The sequence below is a fragment of the Oculina patagonica genome, unplaced genomic scaffold, assembly GCF_052425735.1.
Source record: "Oculina patagonica isolate OP01 unplaced genomic scaffold, crgOcupat unplaced432, whole genome shotgun sequence".
Lineage (NCBI taxonomy): Eukaryota > Metazoa > Cnidaria > Anthozoa > Scleractinia > Oculinidae > Oculina > Oculina patagonica.
The window spans coordinates 1-11,863 of record NW_027558290.1 but is presented as its reverse complement, the minus strand read 5'-3'; the positions used below and the strand labels follow the sequence as shown (position 1 = coordinate 11,863).

The following is an 11,863-nucleotide window of genomic DNA, read 5'->3' as shown; positions in this document are numbered from 1 at the left end:
ATACCATGAGGGTGTGAAATGACCTGTCGTTCATTTAACTTAAAATATGCTTTTTGCTAATGTGTGTCTCTTAGATTCTTTGATGAGCCGTTTTGGTGAGGAAGTTCCACGCCACGTGCCAACAACAAGTGCTGTGCTTGAAAATTTATTGAACCAGAACGAACGAATCTATGTGCTTACAAAGAACCAAGTCCAAGAAGAAGGATATATGGCCAACCTGGAGGTTAATGTTATTCAACCGGGTCCTATTCGTATCCAGGTCAGTATCATAAACGATAAGAAATCTTTCTTTTAATGTTCACAACCTCTGGGCCATTGAAAAATTACTTCAGGAAAACCTTTCCTGGCCGATCAATGAATAAGATCTGAAAGCGTCATCATAGTTCAAAGTCAAGATTTTAGTCCGGAAGGTAAAACGTTTACGAACTGAACTACTTTGATAAGAAATGACAGCTGAAAAAGTCTTAGTTAATTATAACGTTAAGTACCACCTTCTAAATTGCCGCTCAAAATGCCACATTCTTCTTGATAATATTTCGACCTCAGCCTTTATTATCTTATAGAGAAACCTGTATGTAGCACCCTACTGTTAAGTAATTGCTAAGTCTGGAATCTTAATTTGAGAGATTGATTTTGTTTTAGATTTTGCGGCAAGTGGATGATGACACAGAAAAGGAATACACTTCAAAAAGTCACATCACTTGCACAGCAGACTCACACAGGTTGTTTATGGATCACGGGTGCTGTGGCTCTTCTTCGTGTGTGCCATCGGACAGCGCCTCATCCAATTTGTTTATCGTCGTGGACGTCATCATGATCCAGCACCTTAGTGAAGGATATCACTCCATAGACTTCACCAACGTCACTCAGATTAAAGTGCTTCCTGGGGATATGCTAGGCTGGTATAGCAGTTCTCACACTGGCAAAGTTGCCGTCGTTGAAAAAGCGTCGGACGACCGAGGCCTTGTGTTCGAAGGAATCACGGATGGCGGTATGGCAGGACAAACACTTGACACTGGCCTCAACAATTTTCCCTTTGATGGGATATTTGCATTAAGTGCCAATGTTGTTCCGCTATCCTCTTTTGAAGCGTCATTTAATCTTGAACAAATAGCCCGTCAAAAAGTGACTGTAAAACTTAACGATAATTTTGGAAATGAGGAAAAGAGCAAGGCATTCATCTCGTATCAGCAGGTAATCTTGGGACTGACTTTGAATTTTCCAGAGTTTGCCTTGTTAGGAAACGTTCCCCTTGGTCTAAGTGTAACTAACGGAACAAACGTCAGTTACATCATAGACTTTGGAGATGATCAGGTCAAAGAGGCTTTCAACCAAACAAGTGTGACTCACCTCAATTTCACCTCAAAAGGCACTCATGAACTTACAGTTATGGCCTTCAATGACGTAAGTGCTGCAGTTAGTGAGTGTACGGGGCCATATATATTGGATGCGATAGAAGATCTTACCATTCTACCAGTAGAACCGGTCTCTGTCAATGAAAGCTTTCCGATCACGATCAGTCTCTCACAGGGAAGTCTCGTCGACTTGAACGTCTCCCTTGGAGACGAATCCCCATCGTTTAACGTGAGCATTTTGGATGTGAATGACACTTTTGTGGTCGTCAAAAACCATTCTTATAGAACTGCTGGCATGTATCGCGTCACAGCCTTTGCTACAAACAATCTTACTAGCGCTTCGGCGGAACTCTTAATTACCATCCAGGCACCAATTGCAGGTTTACATGTTTTGGCACCAAAGGGAGTCCACTCTTCAGGTGACGATTTGGTCATCAACGTGTCAGTTACACAAGGAACCGATGTTCAGTATAACGTTACGTTTAATGGCGAGTCAAAGAATGCAAGCGGAGGTTTTGCCACTGTCGTATTTTCCAAGGATGGTTTGACGCCAGGCTTGGCTTTACTTAAAGTGAAGGCGTACAATTTGGTGTCTCACAACGAAAGTGTTACAAACATTTCTATAGAAACGCCCATTTATGACGCGAGGCTTAGGCCTGACCCTTTGGTTATCGAACCAGGGAAAGGTTGGATCTTTGTTTTTTATTATGGAAAAGGTTCAAATATCAAAATAACCTTCTGGAAAGGTACAGGCGAACAGGGTGTTGATGTACCACCAGCAGGCGAACAGGTAGCTCATCGCCGTATAGGCTACATTTATACTTATCCAGGTGTATATACAGCACGAGCAAATTTCAGTAATGCCCTTGGATCTGTCATTGTCGAGAAAATAGTAATAGTTCAACACCCAGTGAGGGATATAGAGGTCATTACCGATAGTCCGAAGCCCTTTCCACCTGGTGTGGTCAATGTAACTGTCAGGCAGAATGGAACCATAGCAACCAATGCATCTGTCACGTGTTCCTATGGTGATGGTACAACAAGTGAAAGCGTGGACTTTACCGGAGAATTTAACGCTTCTCACAGGTAGTTATGCGCATAACAATAAGAGGGGCTTTTCGGCTTTACTTTGGGTACGCGGCCGACCTCATTCGGTTTATGAAACATGCATGTATACTCTAAACAGTTTAATTTTGGATCAATAACGCAAAAATTAGGGATCAACCAGCGGGGATCTCAGCTCCGGCTCTCAGTTCGTCGAGTTAGCGCAAAAACAATTGAAAAAAGGCCGCGCAGACACTCTTTACTTCCCCCCTTTTTTTGGCTTCTAAGTCGACCAACTAAGGGCGTGGAAAAAGAGACCCTTATTGTTACTTATTTTCGCGGGAACTTAATTTGGCGAAAATGGAACGGGCGTATTTCGAGATTTGGGCAGAAAATACGTTAAAGGAACTAAATTTCGCGAAAATTGTCCAAAATACTGGTCTGCATTGTTAAACAGTAAGTCTCAAATTGGCACAACCGATTTTAAATTTTCCACAGCAATACAGTGGAACCCCGATATAACGATATGCCTAGGGAGCAGTAAAATTATATAGTTATATCGTGGAATCGTTATATCGAAATTCCCGATATAACGATATGGCCGTAAAATAACCGAAGATATCGTTATATCGGGGTAAACAACATACCGTAATGATTCGATTTAGCGCCCGGGGCGCTTATTTACTTTTGGCACCTCAAGGGGAGGGCGCTTATTCGAGACAGGGCGCTTATTGGGGACAGGGCGCTTATTTAATTTTTCGAGAAACAACCAAATGTTCAAAACAAAAATTTAATAAATATTAGCAAATTGTTGAAAGTTCAGCTACTTTTAAAAGAATTGTTCATTTTAGCAGTAAATATATACTTGTACGGTACGGTAAATGTCTATCATGCGTTTATCTATTCGACGTCGGTGACTTCAGTAGGGGCAGTTATCCGCAATAGGGGGCGCTTATTAGAATAGGGGCACTTTTAAGAATGGAGCCGTGATGGGGACGCTTGTTAGAATGGGGGCGCTTATTGGAATAGGGGCGCTTATTTACAAAAACACATTCGAAGGGGGGCGGTTATTTGGAAGGGGGCGCTTATTGGAAGGAGGGCGCTAAATCGAATCATTACGGTACACTTTTTTTACTGTATAAAGAGTCTTAGAATACAGTATCATTTTCGTATATCATTGTACGAAGCTGCTGTCGGATATTTCAGAGATGACTCGATTACTGTTATGTTATTGGATTAAATTCAATGTCTTGCTTGAATTGTGACAGTGTACTGATAATATCGTTATATCGGGGAAGATTTTACGTTCGGTTCGCTAAATTCTCATCGTTATATCGGGAATATTGTTATATCGAAGATCGTTGTATCGGGGTTCTATCCCATACATTTTACTGTAACTTTTGCCGGGACATAGAATATTCATCGTTATATACCGGGAATATCGTTATATCGAGGATCGTTATATCGGGGTTCTACTGTAGTTTCCAATGACGCTGAAAAAAAACTTAAAACAGTCCCGCGGAAATAAGTAACAATAAAGAAGTCAGGTTTCGAGCTGCAGGTTTCTCGTAGCCCTTTTGTTCTTGTTTTCCTAAGCTTATTCTTAGAAAAGATAACGACAACATTCATATGATGACAACGACAACTCAAATTACGAAAACATTTGCAAAGTGTAGTTTATCTAGCGGTAAGAAAGCTAAACAGTACACTATTATGGTTGGTATCCTTATCACCATCACCACAACGAGTCTTTGTCTTTACACTGTCTTACTTTTCTTCACAGATACTCCATGGCCGGAGACTACAACATTGTAGTAAATATCACGAATTTGGCCAGTGATGTGTCGACAGAGGCTAATGTTACGCTCATCAAGACTGTAACGTTTCTGATAATCAAAGCAACGACGTCCGCTGACATAGCGTCTCTGTCCCCTCCACGCAATACTTTTCCTCTTGAGGTCCCAGTTCTTTTCGAAATTGAACGTGATGGCGATGTCAATATAAGTCACTATCGTTATACTTTTGGAGATGGATCTGATTTCAATGCGACGACTGGTAATCACACTGTAGAACACACTTACGTCTCAACAGGAGAGTTTATTGTCACCATCACACTAAAACATCAATTCGGTGAGATTTCAAATTCAACTACAGTAAACATGAAGGAGAGTATTGCTGGTTTAACGATATCAGACGACGCTCCGACGGTTGTGAATTCTTCCACCAATTTCACTTTCGAATGGATTAAGTTTGGTACTGGTACTCTTATTGCAGTTGACTTTGGCGACGGACAGAATGCCATTTTTGGTGAAAACAGTAGCAATATCGACGATTCTCTTATGGGAATCTTCCGACCTATGAACGCTTCGGCAACAAACTTCACATTTCAATACGCCTACAAGAAGGAAGCCCTTTATGAGGTTAACATACATGCATGGAATGATGTGTCCTCTAAAAAATTCCCCCATCGCACTGTCGCTGTCGAAGAGGAATGTGATTATCCAGACCCTCAAATCTTAAATGTTGGCGCAAATCCAGAGACGGCTCTGAATGTTACAAAAGACAGTGAAATTGTCATTTATTCGAAAATCACCATTTTCTGCAAAGCATCATACGCAACCATCTTTGAGTGGGGAGTAGAGGGATATCACTTGCTTAACGAATCAATACCAGTTAAGATGGAAACGGATCTAGATAAGCCAAGTCTAACCATTCCGTCACATGCACTTCCAAATGGAATCATAAGTTTACAGTTTACAGTTAAAATGGAATACATTATAGATGGAATTGAAAGTCAAACTGTTGGATATATCAACGTCCTTTCAACGAATCTCAGCGCCAAAATATCTGGCGGGGATTTTCGCACGGTTAGTTCTCAAAGACTGATAGTAATAGATGGCTCCATATCTGAAGACCCTGATGTAGGGCGGGGAAATCTGTCTGGAATACAGTTCCACTGGTTCTGTCGACGGGTCAGCGAAAGTTTTCCCACGGAAGTAGAAGAATATCCTCCCGTTAGGTTTAAAAAGATTTCTTTGCATTCGGCATATGGTGGTTGTGAAGGAAGCGGTCCACGGATGCTCAATTACTCAGCACCCGAATTTGAAATTGGTCCCGGAATGTTAATAGAAGATGAAACTTACGTTGTGAAACTGGTAATCAGAAAAGACAATCGCGAAGCTATGGTTGAGCAAACATTACAAGTATTTGCAAACGTCCTTCCAGAAGTTGCCACAAAGTAAGTATCCCATGTTAGCCTTTTTATCCCCAGCTTCCATTCTCTCTATTAAATTACCCAATTGGAACAAAGTAGATAAGTTATTTTATAAGACTTCGATTGCCTTGCCTTAGCTTAGTGGAGTCCTTTTGTTAGTTGTTGTCATAAAGATATCTGTTTTGATGAAAAGTAAAATCTGTTTTTCATTTCTGGAGTAAATACAAGTCATCCTGCACGGCAACTTATCACGACTCGTGGGGCGTGGCCGATTCCTATACTAACACTCCTCAACTTCAGTAAATAGCGATAAATATTCACCTCGACTTAACAAAATAAATGTTACATACCATTATTCACGGTCCTTTCAATGACCTCGCCTTAGAGTTTACACCAATCCAACCACGTAATATAGGTGTTAATTAATTATTTAATTAATAACATAATTATATTTGAACAGGTGCGAAATCAACTGTGATTACAAAGTGAACACCAACAGCCGACTGTCTATGAGCAGCATCTGTGTTAATTGCGACCAGGAAGGCTTCACATCAGTGTCCTATCAGTGGGAACTGCACGTGCAAAACGAAAATACAGGGAACTGGACATTAGTGGATGATCTTGATTCGAAAGCAATGGTGAACACTTCTGAGAAAAACCTTGTTCTAAGGCGTAATACCTTGGATGTTGGGAAGAAGTATAAACTAAGTTGTCGCGTGAAAAATGAAGGTGAGTGGAAGCATAGTGCATGCTATCCTAACCTCCTGCACAGATAGTCTGCGAGACGATGGTAGGGCATGGCTCCATGAGGGTAAGGGAGCTTTCATTTATGAGTGCACGGGGGTGGGGGTGGGGTGTGTTGGCAAGATTGTGGGGGGGGGGTGGAAGTTTTGGAAGGTAAGTAGGGGGTACAAGAAATTGTAGGTGAATTACTGGGGGGATTTGGCTTTTTTTTTCATCCAACGAGGGGGGAGCTCGGTAATATTTTGCTACTCCAAGTGATTTTGCCAACCTCCTCTACCCATGCATTAATAAATGAAAGTCCCCTAAGAAGAGGCTTTTGAAAGATACCGCCTCGCTTCTCCTACTGAACTATTTTGTGTTGTGTTTCATATAAACGAACCAACAAGCTGCAATCTTTAACTCACACCGTGTATAAACATCACACTAGATCTTTAAGTTAGGCAGAAAATCATCAGAGCAGGCACTAGAGCATCTCCTAAGACAATCATCGACACAACATTAACCGATAAAAAAACCGACGTAAACATTTCTAATGGCCCTTTGTAACATATGAATACAAAAAGTCACATATGGTACAAAAAGCGTCATGGTGAATGACAAAGGCTTGAATTTTCTATGTTTGTCCCAAGTTCCTTTAGATGTCCCAGGGCAGGCTGTCGTATTATTTTGTACCATGTGACTAGCTTTCGCAAACAGCCTATTTATACTCACGCTTTTTTATCTCCTTTTCACAGAAAGCTTCGAAGGTCGCAGTGAGTACCACTTCATAACAAATGTTCCCCCTCGGAATGGAAATTGTACTGTCTCTCCCACAGAGGGGAAGGTGTTGGAGACGTATTTCAACATTAAATGCCCAGGATGGCATGACGAAGATGGTGTCTTTATCTATAAAGTCCTACACGGGGAGAATCTCATTCAGCATGGCCAAGAAGCAACATTGGTTCCTTCTCTACTGCCTCAAGGACTGGCTCAAAACAACTATACATATAACTTGACAGTGCAAATTTTTGATAAATACAACAGTTTCAGTGAAGAAACATTGTCAGTGACGGTAAGTATCGACCTTTGTCAAGATTTAGTCCTTCATTGTTAGAAGACACGATGACATCAAGGAACGCTTTAGTCTTTTCTCGCCAAAAATGCTATCTGTTATTTGTTTGAAATTGTTTACATGCACTTTTAAGCCTCTGCCTGGTTACAGCCTTAATAATATACAAGCAGCAATTTCTCCATTCTGATTGGCTAAGAACACGTCAATTTATCCCAAACCAGTGCAAAAAGTGTAATTGGCAGTGCAAAACGTGTAATTGGCAGTGCAAAAAGTGTAATTGGCAGTGCAAAACGGTGTAACATCTTGAACAAACAAAATGGCGGACGAAAGTGAGACAAAATTTAAACTTAATAACGCAATTTTAATTAAAAGACTTGAAAACGACGCAAAGTACAGAAGAACAACAAACATTACTTACTGTAAAAGACGTTGAATTATCAAAAAGGCAAAGAGGGCAAGACATAAACTAAACTCGAAATAAGCTCACGGCCGACGGCCGATAGTAAATTAAAATTCTCGCCGAAACATTGCTTCACTTCTCTGAAGCGAAACGCGAAGAAGTACTGACCAGACTTCCAAGGAACCGGTTACCTAGTTTTAAACACAGAAGGAGCAAGCATTTCATTTCATGATTGTTTAATAATAGCCGAAGCTTGTTTATTTAAAAGGTCGCTCAACAACAAAAGGCACAAAAGATAGTTTTACAACTGTAAGAGGCAAATCTAACCTGTAAAATGTCCAGTGAAATCAGGTAGCAATGCGGAGTTGTAACAGAGTGCTCATCTGTACTAAGAAAATCCGTTCGGTAGATTTTTATAGTTCAGTATTTCAGTTCGGTATTCTAGTTTGACTAATTTGTCAGCTAGAGCAACATGTGTTGAACTGAGGTTGATTTCTGTTCGGGCGAACACAAACACAGCACGGATAAAACGTACCAAAAAAATACCTCTCAGCCAAGAACAGCAGCAGAACCTTAGGAATTTTTTCCTTGCTTTGTCATTCACATTCTTCAAATTCAACGGCGAAAAGAGTCAAAAGACTGTTCTGAAAACTTTTCATGCAGCACTTCCAGAGAGTGAATGAATATTTACGCATGAATTCACACGTCAAAATTTTTAGCCAGGCGCTACTCTGAAGTTGTCACGAAAATTATCAAAGCGTGACCGAAATTGTCGCTTGTATATTATTAACAAGTAATCACATGATTTTTCTCGTGCAATTTGGAATAAATAAGCACTTGTAAATTTTTCAAAGGCTACAAATTGCACTTGCCCTGCGGGCTCGTGCAATTTTGTTAGCCTTTGAAAAATTTACTCGTGCTTATTTATTCTAAATTGCACTCGAAATCATTTGATTACTGGTACTAAACATCAAAAACGTGATTTCTGCTATTTTTTTAAATATACAGCCGTAACTAGCATGAGGCACGAAGAGGCACTTGCCTCATCTTGATTTTAACCAAAAATTCAAAACAAAATATGTTTGGTTGGGAAAATAATCCCAGTTAAACAACATTAATTTTTCAACAGTTTGTTTCAGAGTTTCTCATACTAAAACTTTCTGAAGGGCATGCCCCCAGAACCTCCTAGCAAAATCTTGTCTCGTCTATGCCAAAGGTCTGGTTACGGCCCTGCTTTTGGGCATGCTACTGTCGCTTGAAAACTAGCACATTCCTAGCTATTTGAAGCATTTTCCAACTCGACGAGAAAATGTAAATATATCATGTTAGTTAAGTCATTTGCGGCTTCACAAATGCGTATTTCGTGGAGTTTGCACCAACAAGCAATCGAAGACCTCACGAAGTCACATATCTAAAAAAAATCAAGGCTCTACCTGTTCTTCATGAACCGTTTAAACCATAGCAACAAAATCAAGATTTTCTTTGCTTTTTTATTCAATTTTATGCCGAATGTAAAGGAAAGTTTACATGTAAAAATTAACCACTGCTTTTGTAATTAAAAATTCCAGGTGAGAGAAGCAACGCTGTCCGCAGAAGAGCTACATTCCCTTACTCATGAAGATGGCTTGCTCACGAACATGCGCATTTCGGGGAACACACAGGGTATCGCTCAACTTGTTACAGCGGTCTCTACAGTACTTGATAACCAGGCTGCTGAAGAAAACCTCAACCAGAACGCCACTACAGGAGGTGGTGGGGAGCTTAGTCTTGAAGACAGCGAGGCAAAGAAAGCTCGTATGGAGGTTTGTAAAGAGTATGGTAAATTTAGATGGTAATAGTTTCCTCGCCTGTATTCTGAAAAGGCATAAATTGCTTTTTCAATAGAAGTAATGCAAAGCAGAGTTTGAATGTAGTTTATTTACCAACATAAGACGCAAAAGTTATCAAGAGCTTGTTTAAAGCATAATTGCATCGATAACGAAATAGAATTTGGAATGTTGGTTTTTTGGCGGAAGGAAGTCCAGAGAACCCGGAGAAAAACTCTCGGAGCAAGGACGAAAACCAACAACAACTAAACCCACATGTGACACCCGAATTAGGAACTGGGCCACATTGGTGAGAGGTGAGCATTCTCTTCACTGCGCCAACCCAGTTTTTTCAGTAGTTTTGCGATTACAGAACGAGCTCTCTGTTTGTTTCAAGAATATTTGTGCCTCTAAACATGCACATTGCCTTTGCAGTCCTATTAAAATGGTGTTGAACGTTACATACAATCAGAAGTGAGGTTATTTTTTGCGCAGTTTCATTTCCTTTGTAGATAAACAAGCAAGGTAATGGTAATTCAGTTATTTTTAACGTTGTTTTTTTGTGCGTATTTAGATGAAGGAAGACTTACTTGGAGTTCTTCAGCAAATAGAACCTGAGTCTATAGACACTGCAGAGTTAATGGTGGAGGCAATGTCATCTGTTACTAATAACGTCGAGGAATTGTCGAGCAACGCGCAGGTATGTCAAATTCTAGGACATATTCCTCCATCGATCCTCCAAGCACTTTAATACGTGGAAAATATTTTACTGAAGATCACTGCGTTCAAGGCAAGCATTCTATCCCAACACTGATCGTGTCAGTGGGGTGGTAGTGCAGTCTTGCGGCTCTACTTACCCATTTTCTTCTAACGAACAGGTGTTTAAACGAGACAAGACCTGCAAAACATCACTGCCCGCACTTCAGGAACTCCACCAAACCACCTATCCACCAGCATTCAATCAGTCAGGCACGCAGTTGATCGGTCATTTGGTCGTTCGTTAATTCGGTCGGTCGGTCGTTCGTTCGTTCGTTCGTTCTGTCTGTCGTTCTTTCGATTGTTTTCTTCGTTTGTTCGTTTGCTCGTTTGTTCTTTCGTTCGTTCGTTCGTTCGTTCGTTCGTTCGTTCGTTCGTTCGTTCGGTCGCCCCGGTCGGTCTTTCGAATGTTTTCTTCGTTTGTTCGTTCGTTCATTCATTCGTTCGTTCGTTCGTTCGTTCTTTCAGTTGGTGGGTCGGTCGGCCAGTCTTTTATTTAGTCTATATCTAGAAAAGACATCTTGAAAGAACATTTTTTACATTAACTACAATCATTTATTGCATTTTGAAATTTTCATTTTTTTACTCATTGCAGAACAGCATGCTAACTGTTTTATCAAAAGCTGTAACGACACTTTCAGCGAAGAAAAGTGCTGACTCACTGAAGGCATTAGAATCAGTCAGTAATGGCGTAGTGGCGAACCTAGGTAAGTATGTTTGTTTGTTTCTTCAGTAAATGCGAGCTTCATCGTCGAATAGTCCAGTCCCAGAACTCTTCCTTCCGCGCGCACTTTATAGAGGTTGAACCCAGTCGTGCGAAGAGAGAGTCCAGGATAACTTGCATGCGCATACTCAAAACAAACCAATCAGAAGCGAGGAGTGTTGCGTCACTTGCTTGAGACGCGCGTTTAGGTTAAAAATGCTCGCTCAAATGACGAATTCAACTACGCGACCAAGCGCGCGAATAAATGCAAGAAAAATATGTGCTAAATTGCATCCAAAACCAATTCTTAAAACAGCTACAAAATACTAGGAATAGTTGAAGGATAGCGATTTGTTGTGTTTTGGCCGTTAGCTTTTAGTAGACACCGACTGGCAAGCTAGGTTTTTTTAAAGATATTCCGGGGATCCTGCTTTAGTACACGCTCGCGTACTCGTCATCTATGCATGCGCGTTTAAAAAGTTGTTCCAAATATGGTTTCCCCCCCCAATTTAGGGGAAAAACTGGCGCATGCGCATGCAAGTTATCCTGGACTCTCTCTTTGCGCACCTGGGTTCGACCCCTTTTCAGGGCGCGCGGAAGGGAGAGTTCAGGGACTGAACTACATGGTCGAAACGCTGAGACACAATTTAGTCCAAGCGAGCGCTTTTTTATTTCCAATTTTGCTCCCTTTTACGGATTGTTGATGTTACCGTCTACAGCACTACGAGTCCTGACCAGTTGTGTAATTCTTTAAATCACGTTTAGAAGTTCAATGGGGAATGGTCGTACCC

General features: G+C 40.9%; 1 protein-coding gene across 1 annotated transcript; it reads left to right on the top strand.

Moving 5' to 3' along the window:
* Positions 1 to 74: 74 nt before the first annotated feature.
* On the top strand, positions 75 to 11,076 carry LOC144640724 (polycystin-1-like; the record flags this gene model as incomplete). Its single annotated transcript, XM_078499808.1, has 8 exons — positions 75 to 259; positions 643 to 2,441; positions 4,183 to 5,637; positions 6,074 to 6,342; positions 7,092 to 7,408; positions 9,377 to 9,610; positions 10,188 to 10,313; positions 10,965 to 11,076. Coding segments are annotated over 8 exons (4,497 nt in total), but the record flags the coding sequence as incomplete, so codon positions are not given.
* Between the last annotated feature and the right edge of the window lie 787 nt (positions 11,077 to 11,863).